This window comes from Lactuca saligna, chromosome 9 (genome assembly GCF_052625555.1).
Source record: "Lactuca saligna cultivar CGN05327 chromosome 9, ASM5262555v1, whole genome shotgun sequence".
Taxonomy (NCBI): domain Eukaryota; kingdom Viridiplantae; phylum Streptophyta; class Magnoliopsida; order Asterales; family Asteraceae; genus Lactuca; species Lactuca saligna.
Window position 1 is genome coordinate 74,787,476 of NC_136425.1, and position 26,574 is coordinate 74,814,049.

A 26,574-nucleotide genomic window follows, 5' to 3' on the forward strand; every position below is an offset into this window, starting at 1 on the left:
CAATGAAAAACTCTTTGAAAAAAATATGAAAAATCGTTTTCCAAAAGCATTAACTATACAGTAAAAAGAGCCCAGTAACTTAATATATTCATTTCAGTCATGAATAACTCCAATTTTATTTGCATTTGGTTTTTATATTTAAGCGACAGTGTCTGTGGGTTCAAAAAAGTGATTAAGTACAAACCTACCCCAAATCATTCACACAATGACACGTGTCCACCGTCACAATCTTACTTCCCACTTTTTGTTGATCTTATTTTTAAGGTTTACTGTTCTTCCACACGATTTCTAGACCTGCTTCCTACACTCATAAATCCTCCATAACTCCAAACTGATAAAAACGAAATCCGAAAATCTTAAGAAATCTGAAACTCACATCGTTGTGTGTTTCGATTGTACGAGGAACATCGGAGTTTTTCCAACGAGATTATGACCCATATTCGAGAAATCACAAATCTATTCCATTACAAAAACAGTGAAGCCATTACCAAATCGTTAAAACTAACGCTGTTTGTTTTCGTGGTTACTTCGATCACCTTCGTCTCCCTCTCCGCCTTCCGCTTCCAACCATCACGGTGGTCCGCCGCTCCCGGCTGCCTACTCCGTCCTAAATACCATAACACCCCCGAAACAACCGCCGAATCACCAGCTTCTTCTCCCCAAGATTCCGAACACCCTACAAAAATCTCACACATACTTTTCGGTATCGGTGGATCGGTTCGAACATGGAGGGACCGCCGGCACTACTCCGAGCTCTGGTGGCAACCGAACGTAACCCGAGGGTACGTCTGGTTAGACGAGCAACCCGACCCGAAACTCTTCTCCAACCCCAGCTCTCCTCCTTACAAAGTCTCAGAACCCCTGACCCATTTGAACAATGCCGGGTCAAGCCCAGCGGTACGGATAGCCCGGATTGTGGTGGAGTCATTCAAGCTCCGGTTACCGGAGGTGAGGTGGTTCGTAATGGGCGACGATGATACGGTGTTTTTCGGCGAGAATTTAGTATCGGTGTTATCGAAGTACGATCACCGGCAGATGTATTATGTTGGCGGGAGTTCAGAGAGTGTAGAGCAGGACGTGATGCATTCGTACGACATGGCGTTTGGCGGTGGTGGGTTCGCCGTGAGTTATCCGTTGGCGGTGGAGCTGGCTCGGATTTTCGACGGGTGTCTCGATCGTTACCGTTACTTCTATGGTTCTGATCAAAGGGTGTGGGCCTGTGTTAGTGAAATTGGTGTTTCACTCACCAAAGAACGAGGGTTTCACCAGGTAATTTTTGATACTCATGGAGGTTATTTTGGTAATTGTCCTTATTTGTTTGTTGTTACTTTACTGTATGTGTGTACGATAATTAAAAGGACTCCCATTTTAAAATTTAGGCAATGCTAAAAAAACCAAACGAATTACATAACTTACTTAAAAATTGCAATAAAATGTTCATTTTTTTTATATATTAAAATTGTTATATTTTTTTGATTTTAGTTGATGAATATTAGGTAGCTGGACAAACGAAAAAAGTCTAGTAGCCGGATAACTTAAGATGTGACAAATGACATAACTTTATTGGATGTAACATATATAATTTAAATTGATAATGATTGTAATTTAAATTAATAATGATATGTATTTTTTTAAAATTCCAAGTAGGCCGTACAATTAGTTTGTTAGGTTATCGAAACTTTAATTTAACCAAATCATAAAATATAACGAAGTTTAATATATATATAAAAAAAAAAAAAAGATGATGGTTCCTTTTTGAACACTAACCGGATTTTTTTTGGAGCATTACACTAAATTTACATAGAAATCTTAAAAGAATATCCAAATGTGAAAAATATTAATTTTTTATTATGTGCTGGCAAAGACAAAGTAGACATGAAAACATATAAATGATAATAAAAAAAGGTTAAAGTGATGTGGTGTGCATTGAAGAGGTATACGTGTCATGAATGTTGCTAAGATCATTGTTTTTGTCAAAGGAACCTTTACCTTACCCTCGAAGGAAATTTTAATTTTTGTAACACGAATTTAAAATAAGACAAAATTACATAAACGTCCCTGTGGTCGGCAGGAAATACCACTTCAAATTCTTTTGAGACGTTTTTATCATTTTTTTTTCAAGTTTAAAACACACCCGATGTGTCATTTTGATGAACATGGTTGGTTTTTTTTAGGTTTAAAATACATGCGATGAGTCATTGTGGTTGGCAGAATCGTACTCATTGTTTGCATTTCAAACTAAAAATTACTAGTCATGTTGAAAATTTCTTAAAAGGACTTAGCATGGTATTTTCTATTAACCATGATGACTATTTATCTTATTTTGTGTTAAAATAATCGTTTGTTCTTATGTTTTCTGAAAATAGAAATTTAAAAGTATCTTGACAAGGTAATATTACCTCGTCAAAACTACATTTCAAAGTATTTAGTACATCATGTGATTATCTAGATCTTTAATTTATAATAATCAAGTAAAGCTTTAATACTATTATAATAGTTTGTTATTTAAACTAATGAAATAATTATTAAAATACTTTCTCTATTTTTAAAGTATTATTGTATGAAAAAGTAGTCATAAAGTTGATGGAAATGGACCCTTAAGAATGAAAATTGTATGAAAACATGTCGTATGTGTTTTTAGAGGAATAACAATGTAGCTTTATTTATATATTTTATTGTTAGTCGTACTAGGACTATGATAGTAGCTTTACATGTGTTGGGTTTCTAATACTATTAATTTACAAATACGTTTCCCTATCATTTCGGTATCAATAGATTAAGCATGCAATTTAACAATATCAACATTTTAATTCTGAAACTTAAGAATCAAAATATGATTAATAGAAATTTATCAATGTAAAATTTATAATTTAAAATTAATATTAAAATAAGTAATTCTGATATAAAAACATATTTTATAATAATAACTTTATGTAATGAGTCAATTTTATAAAAGGAAAATGATTTTGTCTGGCAATGAAATATCTTTGTTGTATACTTTTGATTTTGATTACAATTTCCATTAATTTTACCTTTGGTGTTTAAGAAATACTTTTTTCGTTCCAAAATTATTGTCTGTAGACAAAAAAACATAAACATTAATTAACACTAATTTTATCAAAGGAAATGAAAGTTTCACATTTTTGTTTCATTTAATTTCATTGTAGGTTAACTAATAATGATGAGTATTTTAGTAAAAGAGATATTATTTTTAGAAACAGATTATTATTTTAAGTACAAACAAAAAAGAAAACATATACTATTAATATGAGAAGGTGGAGTATCATTCTAAATAGCCGGTCTAGTCTGGTTTTCGTGTTCATGTAACACTATTAAACTCGTATTTGTGTTGAATAAACACAATCAAACATGCATTTCCGAACATGATTTAACCATTAAATTAAGTTTTGTATAGATTTAGTCACTTTCATCATTTCTAGTAATCATCAATTTTTCGATAGTTTCTCCGTCCAACAATTTCAAAAGAAGAAAGAGAACACTATTTTACTAGCGTCAACATCCATCCCTATTGTTGTTGATCACATATTTTTATGTTAGAATCTAAGTTTGAGTTTCAATTGATTGGAGGTTGTAATCGATTTCTTTGGCTTGAATGCGAGTGAGAATCAATCAAAGGGCTGATTCGACTTTATTGCACGTTGAAATTTATTTTAGATTTGTTAATTGGTGGTGGTGGTGGCAAATGGTGGAGACGGGTGGTTGTGGTGGCGAATGATGGTGAGATAGTGTTGTTGCACGGGGTGGACAGTGACATGGCAATCAGACGTGAGAGGTGGATGGTGGTAGTGGGAGCTGATGATTATTGTAGAAAGATGATCGGGATATGGTTTTATAATTTTATGATAAATCAAATCATATATAAAAAAGATTAAAGGTAAATTGTGTATATAAAAAAACATTATCTCGAAATACCACGTGAAAACGGTAGGTCATGAATAGCTTGCTTGAGTTTAATAGTTAAACGTGTAAAAAAAGTAATTAAATATACACAAGAATGATATTTCATTATCCTACAAATTCAGTTTCCAGTTTATAAATAACATAATTACATGAAATAATATTTTTATTTTATGATGGGATCTATATTTGTTCTTTTCATTCTTTTTAATATAATGATTTCTTTTAAAAAAGAAAGACATTAAATATGTGAGGTTGGAATGGAACGTGGTTCTCAACTGCTTTGCAGGCACATTCATTTCATGCTTACACGTGTCTTTCTAGTTTCTATGCTCACAACATTCCACCGACTTCTCTTTTCCAATGCATTTGCCAAATATAACAATTTTCTTAAAAATTAAAAGAAATATATCAATAGAGCGTAAACTCATGATAAAATAGGGTCTAATAGAAAATATCTTTTTCTTTGACTTTTTTATTTCTTATATCTTTATTTTTGAACTAAATAAAAAAAATACATTATACGTCATCTCCTGTTCAAAAAAAAAAAAAAAAAAACTTTAGGATGATGATAATATATTATAGGGTCATGAAAAAAGATGTTACCAATTCTAATGTATATTTTTGTTAAAAAGTTCTCAAATGACGATATGCTCTTGTTGATGAAAATGGTCTATTTTTTTCTTCACTAGTTGTCAAAATGATGATTGTTTTTTAGAACGACAGGTCATCTCAAAGTTGAAAATGTGGGATTCCAATTCGAGGCAACTCCTTTTGAAGTGCTTAATTCCCAAGTGATCACCATTCACCACTAATCCACATTGGTGGTGGAATCAAAATGTGATTACACCCTTATATATCGTCAAAGACAGGCAATAGAGATGTCCCTCATTTGTGAAATGACAGTTGTAGCCTTATTAGATATTAGACGTTACCCTTATTGCGACATGACAATAATACCCTTATTGATTGTCGCAGATGGATATTAGAGGAGACGCATACGGTTTACTCGCAGCACATCCCATGACACCATTATTATCTCTCCACCACCTTGACTACATCAAACCACTCTTACCCAACCGAACAAAATTCGACTCCTTAAAGACCCTCATTCAGACATATCGGTATGACCCACCGCGACTCATGCAACAATCTTATTGCTACTACAACAATTGGTGGCATCGATGGTCTATATCCATCGCATGGGGCTACACAGTACAAATATACCCCTCCATATTGACTTCCCACGAGCTTCAGATGCCATTACAAACATTCCTCACATGGCGGAGCTTTAAAGATGGGCCTTTCATATTCAATACCCGACCCGTTTCATCCAACCCGTGTGAACTTCCTGCTATTTACTATATTGCCAATGTGCAAGATTATGGAAATGACACGGTGACTACGTATGAGAGAGATGGATCATTAAAAAAATGTAAAAAGGGAAATTATCCTCATGCGATTGAGATGGTTGTAGTTTTGGCGTCGAAGATGGATCCTAATTATTGGATCAAGGTAAACGGTTATATATTTAAAAAAATTATTGCGAGAAATAGCGCTATACTTTTATTTATTTGTTTATTATAGCATAATGCTTTCATTTCTTTTTATTATTACATCGTACTTTGAAATTTATATCCAATTATAGCAATATCATTCGGATATACATCGATTTCCACTGCTATAATGGGTAGGTTTTAAGTATAGTGCTCCAACTATGTCATCATTGAAAGTAGAATGTTTTAACCAAGTCATTTTTCAAAGTACAACATTTTAATAAAAAAAAATGCAACTATATAATAAAAAAGGAAAGTAGGATGTTATAAAACATAAGTAAATGAAAGTTTCTTGTTATTTCTTGCATTTTGACTTCAAATTTTGATGGGAAAATGTCACTAAATTGTAATAAAGTTTCACACTTCTTTCACCTATTAACATGCACGTTTTTAAGAGGTTTTAACCATTCAAGTCTATATATGACGTGGCAGGTTTTTGAATTAATTTTGTCAAAATGTTAACCAAGTTTTAGGGTTTTTTCTCAACAACGTCCCTAAAAAGGAATCAAGTTTTGCAATTGTTCCATTAATGTTTTAATATTTCCGCAACATTCGAACAAAGTTGAAAATTTATTATTGCTTAATATGAAATACAGTTTTTTTTATAAGAATGTAACAAAAGAATACAAAATTTGTCTATAATAAAACAAAACGAAAGTTTAGTGGTTAGCCTTTTGACAAAAACAAAATGTTGCCTAGGTGTTACAAGTATGAAATGTTGTTGGTTTTTTTGTGATATAGCCTCAGTAGATTTTTCTTACAACAAAAACCGAATAGGATGTTTTGGAAGTCTGGTTTAATGACATTGTTTTAGAGGGACTAATAATGGTAATTGATATGATGTGCAGGGACCAAGGAGACAATGCTGTGAGATCATGGGTTGGAAGTATAATAGCATGAAAGTACAAATTAGAAATTGTAAAGATGGAGAGACTATCACTAACTAAAAGGTCAACACTTTATATACGTGTCCCTTTTTCCAATTATTGGAATGGTTAAATATGTGATTCATGCAGTGATGCACAAGTTGTTATAGCACACGATTATAGAAGCTTTTAACCATTTTAGTAGTTGTTGAGTAACATGATGATAGTGTCTACTATGCATATCGCCTTAGTTTCTACTTAAAATTTTGAAGTGTTGTTTATGATATTAGTTGAATATATCTATTTATAACGTGTGTGAATAAATATAAGTGACGATGTTTTTCCCATTAGGATGTTTTGAAAGAATGATCTGTAGATTGTTGATATGGACTGATTTTGAAATGAAATTGGTCATTGAATACCTCGAAGGCAGAAAGGTCAGAAAACTAAGTATAAGAGACTTCCATTAAAAAGGATACCGCTGATAAACATCTCATAAACATCTTATTTTTTAAGCTAATCATTTTCTGCTGAAAAAAACATTTTATTTAAACAGTTAAAGTTAAAACTATATAAAAAGATGTGAAACATTGTAGACCGTGTAATTGGTAATATTCTGAATATAGTAAATTGTGTTCTAAGATGTTTTTCTGAAGAATCAGCATATTTCAAGAAAAGAGAATCGATCAAAATTAGAAAAAATCAATTCAACTCGGTAAAACCAGTCAAAATTGAACTTTATCAAACTTGGGACTTTTGACTTTCTTTTTTTAGTAAACAATATGTTGTAAGTAAATAATTTAAAATATCATATATTAAGTTATTTATTAATTTTTGTTTTGTTATATATATATATATATATATATATATATATATATATATATATATATATATATATATATATATATATAGAGAGAGAGAGAGAGAGAGAGAGCGAGCGTTAAGTTCAGGTATTCAGAGTAATTATTGTGTTATTGTATGCATCAATGTATTAAAAATAAATAAAAAATTAAATAATAAATAAAATAAATAAGGGTAATTTAATAATTTGTTTTGTAACTTCCAAAAATAATCTCTATAATCATGGTATTGATTTATAACCTAAATAAATAAGCGTGTTTTCCTCAATCTCCCACCCGATAAAACCCTAGCATCCTACAGGGTATTGACGCTTTCAGATCGTGTTCGGAAACCCTCACTAATCATCCAAAAATAATGGATGGGAAAGGTTTAATAGTGAACGTATTTTTGCTATTTTTAAAAGATTTTACAAGGGATTAGGTTTAAATCTCACCGCGTCGTCATTTGTTGAATGGACAAGGGAAGAACGTCTGCAAGCAGACGAATGAATAGAAGGAAAAAGCGAAGGCTCGTCGACGCTGCTTTTGGTTCCTCGGTTGTCGCATACCACAAAGAAGGCCGAAGAAAACAAAGCTCACAGACGGTGTGTAGTCGGTCAATTCGCGAGGAGCGGCTTTGTGTTCGATGGGAATAGCAGAGAAGGAAGAAAACGAAGGGAAAGGGGGGGGGGGGTCCGATGGCAGCCATCCGTCGCAGGTGAGGACCTCGGTGGTGTTTTCTCTAAGATCACGATGTTTCCCTGTTTTGGAAGTTCAACCACAGGTAAAAATTTCTTTTGGGATTTTGTTTGTTTGTTTGATTGAAATCATTGGGGTGTTTGGGTTTGTTGGGAAATCAATGAAAATGAATGGAATTTGGGTTTGTTGATTCACAGGAAATGAACAAGGAAGAAACTAGTTGTTTATTTTATTTATTTTTTATGTTCTAGCAGCCTCTAGCTGCGTCAACTTATGTTTCTTAGAAGTAGTGATTTGGGGGTGGTGTATGTTCTGTGCTTTGATCGACAGAATAAGAAGAAAACACCACACTAGAGTGTGTGGTCGTTGCAAAAGACGTAGAAGAAGGTGGAGGTGGGGTTGTCACAGCCGGCTGCTCCATCTAAAGGTAGAGATTTTTTTTGTTGTTTTTATGATTCATTTGTATAATTTGAGTTTGGATGGAACTAACTGCTTTTTATTTATTTATTTATTTATTTATTTTTATTTTTTTATGTTTAATCTGCCATACAATATGTTACAATCATACAATATGTTACAGGAGGCTAGGTGTATTTTGACCAGGTGAATTTTTACTTGCATTTTGTATTTGACAATTATAGAATCTTGGAATAATGTTATTCATTTACGTGAAGGCTCATGTGGTATGAACAATTTATGTATGCTGTTCATTCAAAATTGAAAGTTGTTTTGATGCACACCAAACGCTAGCTAAAATGCTTCAAATGAATGATATTTCGTCGTTTATAGTATTCTATCAGAAAAGAATGTTTTTATGATAATCATGAACATATTCTGTTATAATTCCCTGAAGTAATATAATTATTGGTAAATGAATTCCAATTCTATCATAATGGAATCACGAATTCCAATTACGTTGGTGTAACAACGTAATTTTTCAAAACAATTTTTCATTACTTTAAAACATAATTTCATTCAAAACAAACCATAAAAATCCACTGTAACGTAGTCATAATACAAAACATGTCAAATCCCAAGATCAAATATATCCCAATTCACCTGCATGTGTGTGTACGAGTCATGTCGGCGACTTCCCACAGTCCTCGCTAGTACCTGAAACACATAACACAACAACTGTAAGCATAAATGCTTAGTGAGTTCCCCAATATACCACCTACACACATACGCCCTTCGACATGACCTTCCGGTCCATGTGTCTCAGGGGACTTCCGTCCTGACCCGGTAAACCTTCCGGTCCTACCCGTGTCGACCTTCCGGTCCATAACTCCCTGACCTTCCGGTCTACAGCATAATGCCTTCCGGCCCATAACATAATGCCTTTCGGCCCATATCAAGCATAGCATACATAACGCATACAAAACAGGCAACTTAACATACAGTGCATATATCTTATAGCATACTAGGCCTTCCGGTCACACATAGGTACCCTTCCAGGTACATTATAGTGAGAAGACTCACCTCATATGATGTCTAAAGTCTCACGTGCTCGATATATCTGAATATCGTAACCTCGACCTAGCCTCGCCTAATCACATCAAATAATCATTCTAAATCATTAACGGCTCTCAAGGCTATACTATATTCCTTTCTAAAATTCCACAGAAGGGTAAAAGACCATTTTACCCCTCCCTAACCCAAAAGTCCACATGTTGACTAAAACCCGAAAAGTCAAGAGCAAGCAGTACGCGGGGCGTACTAGCTCCCGTACGCGAGGCGTACTCTTGCACTCCAGAAACGGGGTACGTGACCCCCTACGCAGCGCGTACTGGGATTACGCCCAAGGTAATGCCTAGTTTCTTTATTCAGCACATTCATGTCTTAAACGGTTAAGACTTGCATCTAAACTTTAAAATATGACTCCTCTAATATGTATTAATCCATAAAGTTGAAACCTTTAAGCCTTTGCATGACTGTATGTGACAACCCAAAGTTATTCCGTTACATTACCTCGTTACCGTTAACGAAATATTCCACTGTATAAAAGTTCCGTTAATAAAAGGTCGTCAAATAAATAAATGTTTTATTTATTTATGTTTTATGTCGTGATAGTTGTAATAAAGTAAAAGAAAACACTTAAAATTACATTTCCACAGTAATTTAGAAAAAGTTAGTTTTATTATTATGACCACTAAATCGGGTGCGACCAAAAACCCCGTTTAACGACAGTATCGGGTAGAATTCCACTGAGCCCCAACTCGAACCCCTATATAAGGGGGAGTGGACCTCATTCCACTCTTTTCCCACTCCCATATCACCCTCTCTCTATACTCTCTCGCATAAATCTCGTTTTCGACTCGAATCCGCAACCAAACGCTTCCAAATCGTAAGTCTACTTACCCTAGCTTGTTCCAAACATCTTGGCTTGTGATTATACCCCAAAAATCGGACTTAGAAGCTGTGAAAGAGGAGTTTATGGCCTAAGATCCTCCTTAGGCGGTAAACACCTTAAATGTGGCCAAAATGACCCGAACTTGTCCCGTTGAGCCTAGGAACCAATTAAGGAATTTATCTAGGAGTGTTTAAACATGAAAACATAATGATTTAGGGCCTAAAAGAGAGTTTATGGCCCAAGCACATGCTTAGGCCGTAAACACCTCTTATGATTGTATAAATGCCCCAAAAACACTCCCAAACCACCCTTAGGCTTAAGACATAATTTAGGGGCTTTCTATGTCGGGTTTAGAGCATTAAAACACAAGAAATTGAGGGATTAAAAGGATTTTACAGCCAGACATATGCCAAGGCCGTAAACACCTCTAAATCAAGCCAAATGATGGTTTTAATCCGCCCGAATGGCCTCATATCTCATTATAAATTATTAGGGTTGGAATAGGGACTTAAAACTTCAATAAAATCAAGGTGTAGGAGTTCACGGCTGTGAACTCCCATAGGGGTGGTTCATGGGCCGTAAACTCCCCTATGGTCCCTTTAAAATCCCTAAACCCATTCATACCTTCCGGATTTGGACCTAGCAAAATTCCACGAACAAGATAGAGCCCTTAAAACACCCTAGAACCCCTCACCATGAGTTTACACTCATGGGGAGTTGTCCGTGGGCCATAAACACCATAAGGTGAGTTTACTCTTGGAGAGTAAACTCCATTCCTAAGCCATTTGAGCACTTAAATGTTACCCGGGACACCCCAAACAGTTAACCAAAGTGTTTTCCGCTCCTTAGAGTGCGTATACTTGTTTAATTAGTATTAAATATACTAATTGTATGTGAACATATGTTATCATATGTTAAATAGGTCTCTAAGTGTGTCCAAGTCCTTACTTGACACCGGACACTCAACCGACACCTTCGTTGGATCCCCTTACACCAGGTGAGTTCATACCCCTGAATGAACCTTTTAAATGTTTTTTTACATGTTTTATAGGGGGGGGGGGGGAATACAAGTTAAACATGTCAGTTATCATATCAATCACATGTGATTGATAACCCGCATGCACAAGAATTTACCACACTGTAAACTGTTTTACCGAGTAGGATACTATAAATGGTTTTCTAAAATGTTTTCACTTGCTCATAACTCTTACTTATACTGTTTTATCAAAGTTCATTTTAAACTGGTTTATGAAAGGTTCCAAAGAATTTCTAAAGGTTTTCAAACTTGTTTTATCAAAGAATACCAAGTTGTGACTTTCTTAAGTATAAAGGTTTTTCCAAGGTTTTCATCAAAGTTCTCTTTCATGTCGTGTACTCTTGCTTGTTAGATGCCGCTGCCTCGCTTTTACTTAGTTTAAACTCCTACTTGATAACGTTTCCACTTTGTGATACGCTTATATTTGGTAACACTTATACTTCACGATTCGATTATCCCACAATGTTTGTTTACACTGTACGATTTGGTTATTCCACACTATTCGTTCACACTTTATGATTCAGTTGTTCCACACTATTCATTCACACTTTATGATTCAGTTGTTCCACACTATTCATTCACACCTTATGATTCAGTTATTCCACACTGTACGTTTACACCCCACGACTCAGTTATACATCACGATGCATTTCCACTTGTTACACACTCAGTCGTAGTTAGATGTATGTCTGTACTTGTATAGGTGCATATAAATAATGATTGAAGGACTTAGGAAGGCTTGTCCGCCCTATTTCCTTTTCTTCGTTGAGATGCGGTCTGGTGGGATCGGATGGCCGTCCGAAGGTCGTTTGATTCATTAGTTGTATGTTATGTATACAAGCATAGACATATAGGTTTACTCTAGTTAGTTCAGTTATGAGTCTCTACCTCTAGTTCAACACTTACATATGAAACCCACTACCCACTATTTAGGATGCATCTTCGGGACACGGCCTTCTCCGTTGTCTAGTTGGTAACCAGAGTCTCCTGTAGAGAGAGCGGACATTGTGTGTATAGATCTATACGGGATTGACACCCCCGCACCCTGACTGCTAGCTACAGTCCACGACCCACCAAGCCAAGGGGTGACAAATGTCATAATTTATAGACGCTTGTAGGGCGTCAGGTACTCTAGTGTCGGTTAGTATGGTTACGAGTATCCCAGGTGGCCTTATAATTCATGGCCTTAAGGTAACGGTATTATACCAGCAATTTACACTGTATGTTGGGAACCCGTTTTCAGAGTCATACTGTTTTTAGACCTTGCTAGTTGTATCTTTCATTTGATACTGTTTGCGGTATGTATTTTCTGTTTTAGACCTTGCTAGTTGTATCTTTCATTTGATACTGTTTGTGGTCTATATTCTTTGTTTTAGACCTTACTAGCTGTATCTTTCATTTGGTACCATCTGGGGTTTGTATCTCCTTTTGTTAGACTGAGCCAGGCGGGTCGTTCGTTCGATACTCTCCTGGAGTCTATGATTCCTTGTGCCTTATTCAGCAGTCCTCACTGCTGAGGCATATGTTATTTCCCTGATTTCTCTTGCTTTCTTTAATAATCAAATTCTGTATTTTAATAATGATAGCGATTAAGGGAAAACTACTTTTTACCACATAACTCCGTCTAGTCTTGGTAGAAGACTGCTTTTATTAAAGAAAATATAGGATTTTCTGGAAAAGAAACTAATGTAATGGACACCCTAAAACTACCACTTTTATTAAAGTTATTTGATTAAAATGACACTAAATACTTATGAACTGACCAGCATTTGTAAAAATGCTGATACTCACTTTTCAAATAACTTGTATTCTCAGGTCAGCATTAGACAGGTACATCCCTGGAGCTGTGGATGAAGATAGCTTAGTGCTAAGCTATACTTATATAACTACTTGTATTTCTTTGGTGTATTGTAATGTAAACCATGTAAAACTATTACTATTAATGTAATGTTTTGTTGTACTTTGATTACTATAATGCATGTGTTGTGATACTTGACATGACGTCATCCACCCCAGAACGTTTCCGCAGTTCCGGTTTTGGGGTGTGACACTGTAAAGGTCACTTTGTGCTGAAAACACCTTTCCTCTTTCCATAATGAGACTATAACTCATGCATGACACAAGATCCACATCCAAGACTCGATTTTTATGACTCCTCAACACATATTACACTAGAAAAGGTCAGATCTAAGCTTATGGAGACTCTTTGCACTTAAAGTCTCCAACTTTGAACCAAAAACCCTAAAAATGGTCCAACAAGAAAAACTTATGAAGAACAAGGAAAGCTTTGAGCTTTTTACCTCAGAAAGGATCTCCAACCACTGTAGAACTCGGATCTACACTTGTTCTTCAATTCTAGCTCCAACAATGGTTCCTTCTTCTCCTTCTTCACCTTGAAAAGATAACTTCAAGCTCAAAAACACACATACAAGCTAAAGCATGAATCTCAACTCTTCAAGGACTCGCTCAAGGGTGTATGGTGGCTAGGGCAAAGGACTACATGTTCCTTTTATAGTTCAAGGCCAGAAATTAGGGTTTTGCATCTGGGCTGGTTACGCCCAGCGTACACGAATGACCCGCGTACAAATTAAGCGTGCGAGTACGCGCGGAGTACACCCCAGTACGCCCATCATACTCACCAATCCACTTTTCAACTTCAAGGGACTAATTTACCAACTCTCCAAAATAGAAGGGCCATAAAGCTAACCTGGATTTCGGGCTGTTACAGTTGGAATGGAATATGGATATTTTATCACTAACTTATTCACTGAATTTGTTTCTACAGAAGCTGATGCTTGAAGAACGAACCACTAAATTTGAACGACACCTCTTAGCAACATTATTCTTTTAGAATGTATAGTGTCTTTGTTATATTTTGATGTTTTTTTTTCTAGATTTGAAAGTTTATTTAGTTTTATTTTTTAATAATAAATGTAATTCTTTAGCAATTGTTACATGAATTCTATAAGAATTAATGTAATTTTTGTTTTAATTCTTCAATTGATGGTTCGAGAATTTTGTTATTCTACAAGAAATTTTTAAAGTCATGATCAAAAAATATGTTCAAGAATATTTTTATTATTTTATGGTTCAAGACTATTTTTATTTTTGAACATACTCAAACATATTATGTCAGAATGTTCGAATTAAAAACATTAAAATTCGTAAAATCGGATTTTTAAAATTAATAGAATCTATGATCCCTTAAAATATGTAAATTTCATTTATTAAATCTATGTTAATTGACTAAAATACACTTCTATTTAGATTAGATGGTTTTTTTCAATTATATTTAATTCAATAATATGTATTAGTCATTTTCTTAAAATAAGTAAAACGATTGACCCACATTTATGCATATAATAACACAATAATTACTTTGAATAGTGGTCATTGAAGGTTGGATATCAACTTTTGCAATATTGTAGATGAGTTGTTTTAGTTTTCCTTTATAAATGCTTCTAACAAGGAGGTCATGAGTTTAATCCCAGACATATACTAATTTGCCATAAAAAAATAGCTAGTTATGAAGCATTTTTATTATTGTATTATTGGTTATAATAAAAAACATGTTTCATCTTAATACTATTGAGAAATGGCATTTGAGAACTAGATATGTATAATCGAACATCAAATGACTGAGAAATGTATGTATTTAATGTTGCTAGATTCATATCTGACTTTGTATTTGTCATCTTGTTCACATCAATTAAAAAGACATTGAAAAAAAATTCAGTTAAAACTAATTTTCAAATTGATTGGCATAAATTCATTTAATATAATATGAATCTTGTTTGTGTGAAAATATGGAAAAATCTTTCTTCTCCGATATCAGAGAGATAACCGAATACTTTTTAAGACGCATACATACATATGTATGTGGCCGATTGCCCTCACAAAATAGCTACGCGAGATGGTTTAAACTACTTTGTTATCTTTACTAATGATCACATTAGATATGGTTAAATTTATCTTATTATTAATAAGGATGATGTTGTTTGAAATGCTTAGGTCGTTTTATAGAAAGGTACAAAATCAAGTTGGAAAAAACAATAAAACCACACTATCTAATTGAGATGGTGAATATATCAGTTAGGAGTTTCTGGATCATCTTACAAAATATAAGATTATCTCAAAGTTCAATCCACTTGATACACCACAATATGTTAAGAGGAACACTTGAGAAACACACTTAATGTGACATCCCCAAAATCTCGGCCAGAAAAGACCGATTTCATTTATGCTTTTTAAAATAATTTCAGAGTAAATCCGTTTGATTTAAAAGAGTTGCGGAATTTGTTCCCAAAAACACAATATGATAAAATAATATTTTGTAACATTAGGATTCCCAGGTATATTATTGTAATATTTTATTTTTGGAATTTGTGAAGGAACTCGGCGAGTTGATGCTTAGACTCGCCGAGTAGGGTCGCAGATTATCATCCGGGTTCGCGAATGGACTCGGCGAGTCCATTAGTGGACTCGACGAGTCCACGCTGTTTAGTGAAACCCTAATCCCCCGGGGTTGGAGCCTATTTAAGGGCACTCATAGTCCCTCATTGCGGCTACCAGTCCCTTGAGAGAACCCTAAGTGAGCTAAATCGTTTGGGAGGAAGGAGAAGCTATATTTGATCTTTCTATCTTTGGTTTAGCAAGAAAAAGATGATCAAGAGCAAGAGGATACTGAAGGAGGTGTGATTCTAGTGGTTTCAGAGCCCAGAGACTTCAACTTGAGGTATTTGTTCGGACCTTTTTCAGTTTTGGAATTGATTCTTAGAGTTAGGGTTTTCTAACCTCTTTTAAGGATGGTTATGTGGAGCAATTGGTCCTTTCTCGAGTTTATGCTTTGGATCTAGACTCAAAGAGGTCCAGAGACCTGAACCCTTGGAGCTTTATGAGTTATCTTGGGAGTTATGAGCTTATAATGTCATTTTTGGGGCTAAATCACCAAATGAGATCATCTAGATGATATATGAGTGTCAAGGTCTGGACTTTACGTCATTATTATGCTTGGAAAGGCCAAATATATGGATTAGAGGAACAGATTTGACCTCAGGAGGTCAATGGAGTTTGTGCATGGCATGTACTTGCCGAGTTGTTCTTGAGACTCGGCGAGTTGAGTCGGGGTGGCCCCGCAATTCATACCTGGGGACTCGTTGAGTAAAGGGAGGGACTCGACGAGTTAAACGAGACTAAAAGAGTTAGTGGACACATGTGGATTCGCCGAGTTGCCTAAGTGCACTCGACGAGTCGGGTCAAAGTTTGACCGTTGACTTTGGTTGACTTTTAGGGTTAGGTCAACAATGAGGGCCTTTGAGCCAAAGGAAGGGTAAAATGGTTTTTTACCCTTCTGAGGGTGCCTAGAGAGAGTTGAGTCTAGTTTTGTGAGTTATATTTATGAGAGTATTACTTTATGTGTTTAGGCGGAGGCTAGATCGTATTTCTACCGAGTCAGTGATTTACCGGGACATCTGAGGTTAGTCTTCTCACTATACTTTACCTTGAGTGGTAATTAGAGATATGTGGTAGAGTTATCATATGCTATTATGTGATGTCTTGTATTGCATTATTTCTATGTGGTTTATATCATGTGTATATTAGAGTATATCAGAGTTAGAACCAAAAGGTTCACAGAGTTAGGACTAGAGGGTCCACAGAGTTAGGGCCCACGGGCCCACAGAGTTATAGCCTCGAGTGGCTAGTATGTGTTATGTATGGTATTTTGGGGAAATCACTAAGCTTTATGTTTACAGTGTTATGTGTTATGTGTTTCAGGTTCCAGTGATGATCGCGGGAAGGTACCGACATGATTCGTACACACGCATGGATTTTTATGTATTTTGATCTTGGGAAATATTTGTGAAACAAAGTATGATACAATGGGGTTTTTATCAATAAATGTGTTGGAAAAGTGTGTTTAAAAATGTGAAAAATTTGTTTTGAATTTTACGTTGTTACATATTTATCAAAGCATTTCATCAAGAGATGCATTTTCATTATATAATCAAAACTCGGGATGTCATGTTCCGATACAGACCATAAAACATAAACGATAACATTACAAGCCATTCAACAAATATATACATATATAGACTTGTAAACAAAACAACTCGATGATTCATCCATCTTATCCCCTTGCGCCACTTCCTGTAATACAAATAAAACTGAGTGGGTCAGGCTTGGGAGCCTGGTGAGCATATAGGGTTTTTAACCCACAATAAATAATTATATTTAATTTCACCAACCAACAATAACCCGATTACCCATTCCAGTTATCCTCACTTTATGTCCCTAAAACAACATCTATCTCAAGGGACCAAATCTAGGTTTTTCATCGGGACGGACATTACTGCTAAGGGGTTTCCTCAACAATAGATATCTTAAAGGCAACAATGAGGGGGATAGAGTACATCGGTGAACACATTGTTCACAACACCTACAGGTTATAAACCTGCTAGCGTTCCACTGGACTGTCTAGAAAGAGTCCGTGGTCGTTATACATACTCCGCTGAATAACTAGATCAACAACAACGACATCGAGGACTCTCATCTGTTGATAACTCATCAACTATCTATCCATGTTCTACCCAACATATTAGTAGATAAAAATATATATTTTATATATAGTTTAAAACCTGTATAGCATGTTCAATCAATACATATTCCACATAACATATGAGACACACGCACAAAACACGTTTTTCATAGAGAATAAATCAGATCTATGAGATAGAAGAAATTGAATATACATTCCCACATATAACAACAAAATATATACATAACACGTATTTTATATAAAATACTTCATAATTATGCGTTAGAAGAAAGTAACTACACACTCACTTGATCAGAAGATGATCGGACAACACTACGGCTCTAAGAGTAGTATTCTTCGGTGAAACCGGGATCACTGCGCACACCGGGCTTCTCGGGGGCAGAGCTTCGGCTCAGAAACTCTTTTCTTCTCGGGATCTTCGGGCTTCGGGATGATCACCGGGGTTTCAGGGGGTTAAAATAGGGCTTAGAGAGAGTATTAGGAGTGGGAGAGAAGAGATGGAGCAACCAAAATTGGCTGCCCCTTGAATTCTATTTATAGGGCTCATTTTCGTTCCTCACGTCATGAGTTTCTAAAGCTCACATCGTGAGCTCGATAGGTCACTGCGTTTGTCATTCGTCCAGTTGTGTCCGCAGCTTTGAAAGGTCAAATCGCATGCTCACGTCGTGAGCACCGTCTCATGTCGTGAGTCCTGACACAAGCTCGGTTTTCGTGCCCCGAACATCAGAAATATATATCTTTCGCATACGAGCTCCAATTTCGACTTCATTTATATGCACATGTAGTTGAGATTATGCTCTACAACACTCATTTAGACTCTATTGGCTAATTTTGACTTTAATTTTAATATATTATTAATATATTAGTTTTAGTAGGTCGGGACAAGTAAACTCCGTTTGAAATTCATAACTCCTTCAACTGAACTCCATTTTCGTTTGTATTTTTATCATTTCACTACTATCGATGAATCTTCGATTCTCATTTAGATTGTTTCGGCTAAAAATCACTCGATCTCAAATCGAGGATTCGGGCTGCATACTGCTAAGTCGAAACTTCGGAAAATCATAACTTCCTCATACGAATTCAGATTTGGGCGTTCTTTTTATGCACGCTCTCGGTTTAATGAACCCTACGACTTTCGTTTAGATCACTAAGGCTAGATATCGCTCTAACGTAAATTTCACTTTTTACATCATTCAGCGTCGCCGGTTCTGTCGCAAAACATCGACAGGTCATAACTTCTTCGTTATAACTCATATTTTGGCATTCTTTATATATTCGGAAACCTCATATCAACTACTACAACATTATCCATAGATATCAAGCTGATATAACATTTCATTTTGACTCTTATTTTTATTCTTAATTCAATTAAGTCACACAGTTAAGCACAAAAGACATAATACTCTAATAATACACTTCTATTATTTCAAAACGGGTTACAAAGGTTAACCTAGACTATTATATCAATATTAACGACAAGCACAGAAACACAGGCGTTATAATTCTCTCGACCTTAGAATTATTCCATCCTCGGAATCACACATCAACGAACAAATGCGGGTAGCGACTCATCATGTTACTCTCCGTCTCCCAGGTGATATTTGGCCCATTCGTGTGTTTCCATCGGACGAGCACTAACTCGACCATCTTTCTTCATAACTTCTTAGTATTTCGGTCAATGATTGCCTCTGGTTCTTCAATCAACCTTTTGTTCTCATCGATTCTCAACTTCGAAAGTGGAATCATGTCGGGAACTTCTCCCGTGAACTTCCTCAAATAACACACATGGAAAGTGTTATGAATTCCATTCAGTTCTTCCGGTAGTTCGAGCTTGTAAGCTTGGTTCCCAATCCTCTGAAGAACTTTAAACGGTCCAATGAACCTTGGACTTAATTTTCCCCTTTTTCCAAATCTTATAAGTCCCTTCCACGATGAGACTTTAAACAAAACCGAATCTTCAACTTCAAAAGTCATCGGTCTTCGCTTGTTGTCAGCATAGCTCTTTTTGCGATCCTGAGCTGCTAACATTCTTTCCCTAATTATTTTCAACTTTTCAGCAGTTTGATGAACCATCATGGGTCCCATAAACTGTCCGTTTGCTCTGACCATCAGTCTGTGGATGGTAAGCTGTACTCAAACACAACTTGGTACCTAATTCCTCTTGTAGACTTTTCCAAAATCGTGAGGTGAAACGGTTGTCACGATCCAATACAATCGTTAATGGAATACCGTGAAGCCTCACAATTTCCTGCACATAAGAATTCACGAGCTTATCCATAGACCATTTCTCATTGGTTGCTATGAAATGCGCAATCTTAGTGAAGCGATCAACGACCACCCATATCATGTCGTGACCGTTCTTTGTTATGGGCAGTTTAGTGACAAAATCCATGCCAATGTCTTCCCATTTACCCATAGGCACAGACAAAGATTCTAAACTCCCATATGGTTTCTGATGTTGTGTCTTGACTCTAGCACAAGTCACACACTCAGCTACATACTTTGCAACATCAAGCTTCATCGTCGGCCACCAGTACTAGGGTTTCAGGTCCCTATACATTTTAGTGCTACCGGGATGAATCGAGTACATGGTCTTGTGAGATTCTTCCATCAGAAGACTTCTGACTCCTCCTGTCTTAGGTATCCAAATCCGATCTTGGAACACCTTCAGTCCATGACTGTTTACACCGAACACCAACGTTTTGCCCAAACATTCCTCCTTTCGGTCATTCTTCTCAGAAGCTTCCTCTTAAGCTTTCTTTATACTCTCCACTAGGGCTGTAAACGAACCAAACGAACACGGACAAGGTCTTCTTCATGTTCGTTCGTTTAAGTTAGCCGAACAACAAATGAACACGAACGGATAAACGAACAAGATTTTCTTGTTCATGTTCGTTCGTTTAACAAATTACTTTGTTCATGTTCGTTCATTTATGTTCGTGAACATGCTAAACGAACATAAACGAACAAACATAAACGAACAAAGATAAAAAAACACAATTGAACATATATAAACATAAACGAACATATAATATAGCAATATAATACAAAATAATTGAATATAGATGAATATAAATAAACTTAAACGAACGAACATAAACGAACGTAAACGAACATCATAAACGAACGTTCACGAACATAAATGAACGAACGAGACCATTGTTCATGTTCGTTCATTTAACTAAACGAATGATAATTTTTGTTCATGTTCGTTCATTTATTAAATAAACGAACATAAACGAACTTCCCGCCGAATAGTTCACGAACGGTTCGCCGAACGTTCAGTTCATTTACAGCCCTACTCTCCACAATTGTCGAGACAACTTCTATTCTCAATGCTCTTGGCCTCTTCTTTTCAAGATTGACTCTCCGACTGAGGGCATCAGCAACAACATTAGCTTTACGAGGGTGGTAAAGTATCTCACAGTCATAGTCCTAAAGTAACTCTAGTCAGTGTCGTTGCCTCATATTCAGTTCTTTCTGATTAAAGAGATATTGGAGACTCTTATGATTAGTGAAAAGTTTGCACTTCGTGCCATGGAGGTAATGCCTCCATATGTTCAGAGCGAAAACTACCGCTGCCAACTCCAAATCATGAGTCGGGTAGTTCTTTTCATGCTCTTTCAATTGTCTAGACGCATATGCGATCACCTTATCTCTTTGGGTCAAAACACAACCGAATCCAACCAAGACGCATCGCTATAAAAAACAATGTCTTCAACTCCATCGGGTAGAGAAAGTATCGGTGCCTCGCTTAGCTTCTTCTTTAGCTTCTAGAATGCTTCTTTATGCTTATAATTACAAGAATAAGTAGCTACTTTGTGGGTCAAAGCTGTTAATGGACTAGCGATCGAAGAATAGCCTTGGATAAACCTGTGGTAATATCCGGCTAATCCCAAAAAGATTTGGATTTCCGTGGGACTTTTCGGTTGTTCCCACTTCATCACAACTTCGATCTTCGCTGGATCAACCATTATCCCTTCTTGGTTGACCACGTGACTTAATAATTGGACTTCTTGAATCCAAAAATCACATTTGGAGAACTTTGCATACAATTTCTCCTTCTTCAATACTTCCAACACTTATCGCAAATGTCTGCCATGCTCCTCTTGAATTTTTAAGTAAATCAGAATGTCATCTATGAACACCATCACAGATTTATCTAGGAATGGATTATAAACCCTATTCATTAAATCCATGAATGCTGCTGGAGCATTGGTTAGTCCAAACGACATAACCAAAAAATCGTAGTGCCCATATCGTGTTCTGAATGCAGTCGTCTCTATATCATGCTCTCTTACTTTCAGCTGATGATATCCTGACCTAAGATCGATCTTCGAGAAATAGCTCGAACCTTGTAGTTGATCGAACAAGTCATCAATCCTCAGCAACGAATATCTATTCTTATTGTTGCCTTGTTCAGCTCTCTATAATTGATGTACATCCTCATACTTCCATCTTTCTTCTTTACGAATAATGCTAGAGCTCCCCAGGGTGATGAACTTGGTCTAATGAAACCTTTGTCCAATAATTCTTGAAGTTGCATCATCAGCTCCTTCATCTCTATCGGTGCTAATCGGTAAGGTGCTTTTGCTATCGGCATCGTCCCTGGTAACAAGTCTATTCTAAACTCCACTTGTTTATCAGGCGGTAATCCGGGAAGATCTTCGGGAAATACTTCCGGATAATCACATACGATAGGAATACTCTGCATCGCCGTTTTCTCCTTCTTAGCATCTATCACAAATGCCAGGTACGACGTACATCCTTTGGCCAAACACTTTCTGGCTTTCATCAATGAAATGATTCCAGAATTTACTCTGCGTTTATTTCCGTACACCATAAACGACTCTTTATTAGGTGGGTTTACTTTGACTATCTTCTTCTTGCATAATATCTCGACGTCATTGGCGCTAAGCCAATCCATTCCCAACACGATGTCGAAACCATTTAGTTCGATAGGAAATAATTCCTCATGGAATTTATTCCCATTCAAGTCAATTAAGATGTTTTTCATATGATGGCTAACAGCTACAAACTTGCCACTAGCAACTTCGACTAATAAGGCATTATCTAGTCTATCAATAGGCAAAGCTAGTTTTCTACCAAATTCATGCGATATAAGTAGTAGTTGGCTCCAGAATCAAATAAAATTTGGGCAGTCAATTTGTTTACGAGAAAGGTGCCTAAAGCGACATCAACTTCATCTTTAGCAGCTTCCAGTGTCATCTGGAATGCTCTCGCCTTCGGCTTTGGCGGAATATTAGGTCTAGCTGCCTCCTTGTTCTTTGGGCAGTCCCTCGACATGTGTCCCTCCTCACCACAACCATAACAAACTTTCTTAGTGAGGGTGCATTCATTGGCATAGTGCCATGGATTTCCACATTTAAAACACGTGGCCACCACTTTACATTTCCCATGATGCTTCTTCTTACATTTTTCGCACCACTTGGATTCACCTCCACCTCTCCTCGAACCAGACTTCGAGAACTTGTTTTTCTTGTTGGACCCTACAAGTCCATCGAACTTCCTTTTCTCACCGACATCTATCCTTTCCAGACCCTTTTCCTTCTGCTGGGCCTCCACATTATTAGCTGCTCGAACAACTATTTTCTGAGTGGTTGCCATCTTGACTGTCGGGCCAAATTCGACAGACAGTCCATTAGCGAACCTCTCAATCTTGGAGAGTTCCGTTGGCACTAGGTACGAAAATAACTTCATTTTCTCAGTGAATGTAGTAGCATAGTCATCTATGCTCATCCTCCCCTTCTTCAAGTTTTGGAGATCGTTGTTCAGATCAATCAGATCTATCTCTGGACAATACTGCACCCTTAACTGTTCCAAGAACTCCTCCCATGACGTTTTCAGGGCTTCTCCTCGTGGCATAGTATCCGCAACAACATCCACCAACTCAAGACTCCAGTCTTCAGTTGTCTAACCGCAAAGACAATCTTTTGTTTATTGCTACAGTCGCAACTTTCAAATACCATCTCCATTTCGGAGATCAAATCCATAATCTCAACAGGCTTTGGGCTTCTAGAAAGACTTGGCGGTTTGGCGCCCAAGAAATTTTTGTACATTCGCCCATCCTTGTTGTTTCTCCTTTCTGAGTCGTTCCTTCGTTCTCCTTGAGTCCCAACTTGACTCATAAGGCGACTATTGTTCCCTTCCTTTGATTGCTCGGGAATCAATTTAGGTTCCTCGATGGGTATGATAGGTTTGTCCTTATTATCATGCAACATCTGTCGCATCTCATCCCTTTGTTCGGCTAACATAGCTCAAATCATGGCTTGCACCCCAGCCATTTTTATTGGTTCTAGTGCTGCTGCTATAACAGGTATTTGCTCAATTACTGGCGGTTGATTCCTGTTTTCATCTGCGTTTCCAACGCTACTCCTTGTTCTCACCATTTTGATCTACACACCAAATAAGGTGAAATTAGATCCTCGTTCATGATAGATATTCAAATCATCCTTATTACTCCGAAACGTTTACATGTTAGTTATAATATCGTAGACGTACACTTAGAATCCTGCACACATAAGGTTTCCAGATTCTGTCGGCAACAAACCATAGATCCGAACAAACAATATCATATATGGAAACATATAACATTTAGCACATAAAATCAATTTTAGGCAACTTTCCTAAAATAAACTAGTGCTCGTGTCTTAAATATAACAGACACACAACTAACAACCTCCACTTAGCATTCTAAGTTTAAGTCTAGAAATCCTACAATTTCCTAGTTTGCTTAAACTAATGCTCTGATACCAACTATGACATCCCCAAAATCTCGGACAGAAAAGACCAATTTCATTTATGATTTTTAAAATAATTTCAGAGTAAATCCTTTTGATTTAAAAGAGTTGCAGAATTTGTTCCCAAAAACAAAATATGATAAAATAATATTTATCAAGGCATTTCATCAAGAGATGCACTTTCATTATATAATCAAAACTCGGGATATCATGTTCAGATACAGACCATAAAGCATAAACGATAACATTACTAGTCATTCAACAAATATATACATATATAGACTTGTAAACAAAACAACTCGATGATTCATCCATCTTATCGCCTTGCGCCACTTCTTGTAATACAAATAAAACTGAGTGGGTCAGGCTTGGGAGCCTGGTGAGGATATAGGGTTTTCAACCCACTATAAATAATTATATTTAATTTCACCAACCAACAATAACTCGATTACCCATTCCCGTTATCCTCACTTTATGTCCCTAAAACAACATCTATCTCAAGGGACCTAATCTAGGATTTTCATCGGGACAGACATTACTGCTAAGGGGTTTCCTCAACACTAGATATCCTAAAGGCAACCATGAGGGGGATAAAGTACACCGGTGAACACATCGTTCACAACACCTACAGGTTATGAACCTACTAGCGTTCCACTGGATTGTCTAGAAACAGTCCGTGGTCGTTATCTATACTCCACTGAATAATTAGATCAACAATAACGACATCGAGGCTTCTCATCTGTTTATCACTCATCAACTATCTACCCATGTTCTACCCAACATATTAGTAGATAGAAATATATATTTTTATACATAGTTTAAAACCTATCTCGCATGTTCAATCAATACATATTCCACATAACAGATGAGGCACACACACATAACACGTATTTCATAGAGAATAAATCAGATCTATGAGATAGAAGAAAGTGAATATACATTCCAACATATAACAACAAAATATACACATAACACATATTTTATATAAAATACTTCATAATTATGCGTTAAAGAAAGTAACTACACACTCACTTGATCAGAAGATGATTGGACAACACTACGACTCTAAGAGTAGTATTCTTCGGTGAAACCGGGATCACTTCGCACAACGGGCATCTTGCAGGCAGAGCTTTGGCTCGGAAACTCTTTTCTTCTCGGGATCTTTGGTCTTCGGGATGATTACCGGGGATTCGGGGGTTAAAATAGGGCTTAGAGAGAGAGTATCGGGAGTGGGAGAGAAGAGATGGAGCAACCAAAATCGGTTGCCCCTTGAATTCTATTTATAGGGCTCATTTTCGTTCCTCACGTCGTGAGTTTCTAAAGATCACGTCGTGAGCTCGATAGGTCACCGCATTCGTCATTTGTCCACTTGTTTCTGCAGCTTTGAAAGGTGAAATCGTCCTGCTCACGTCGTGAGCACCGTCTCACGTCGTGAGTCCTGACACAGGCTCGGTTTTCGTGCCCTGAACTTCAGAAATTTATATCTTTTGCATACGAGCTCCATTTTCGACTTTCTTTATATGCACGTGTAGGTGAGATTATGCTCTACAACCCTGATTTAGACTCTATTGGCTAATTTTGAATTTAATTTTAATATATTATTTTTAGTAGGCCGGGACGGGTAAACTCCGTTTGAAATTCATAACCCCTTCAACTAAACTCCGTTTTCGTCTGTATTTTTATCATTTCACTACTATCGATGAATCTTCGATTCTCATTTAGATTGTTTCGGCTAAAAATCACTCGATCTCAAATCGAGGATTCAGGCTGCATACTACTAAGTCGAAACTTCAGAAAATCATAACTTCCTCATACGATGTCAGATTTTGGCATTATTTTTATGCACGCTCTCGGTTTAACGAACCCTACGACTTTCGTTTAGATCACTAAGGCTAGATATCGTTCTAACGTAAATTTCATTTTTTACGTTATTCAGCGTTGCCGGTTGTGTCGCGAAACTTCGACAGGTCATAACTTCTTCGTTATAACT

At 36.4% G+C, this 26,574-nt stretch overlaps 1 protein-coding gene across 1 annotated transcript; it reads left to right on the plus strand.

Moving 5' to 3' along the window:
• Positions 1-269: 269 nt before the first annotated feature.
• On the plus strand, positions 270-6,626 carry LOC145015486 (uncharacterized). Its single transcript, XM_078973966.1, has 3 exons — positions 270-1,269; positions 4,897-5,433; positions 6,323-6,626. The coding sequence occupies exons 1-3, from the start codon at positions 430-432 to the stop codon at positions 6,419-6,421; spliced, it is 1,476 nt and encodes a 491-aa protein (XP_078830092.1). The 5' UTR covers positions 270-429; the 3' UTR covers positions 6,422-6,626.
• Positions 6,627-26,574: the final 19,948 nt, after the last annotated feature.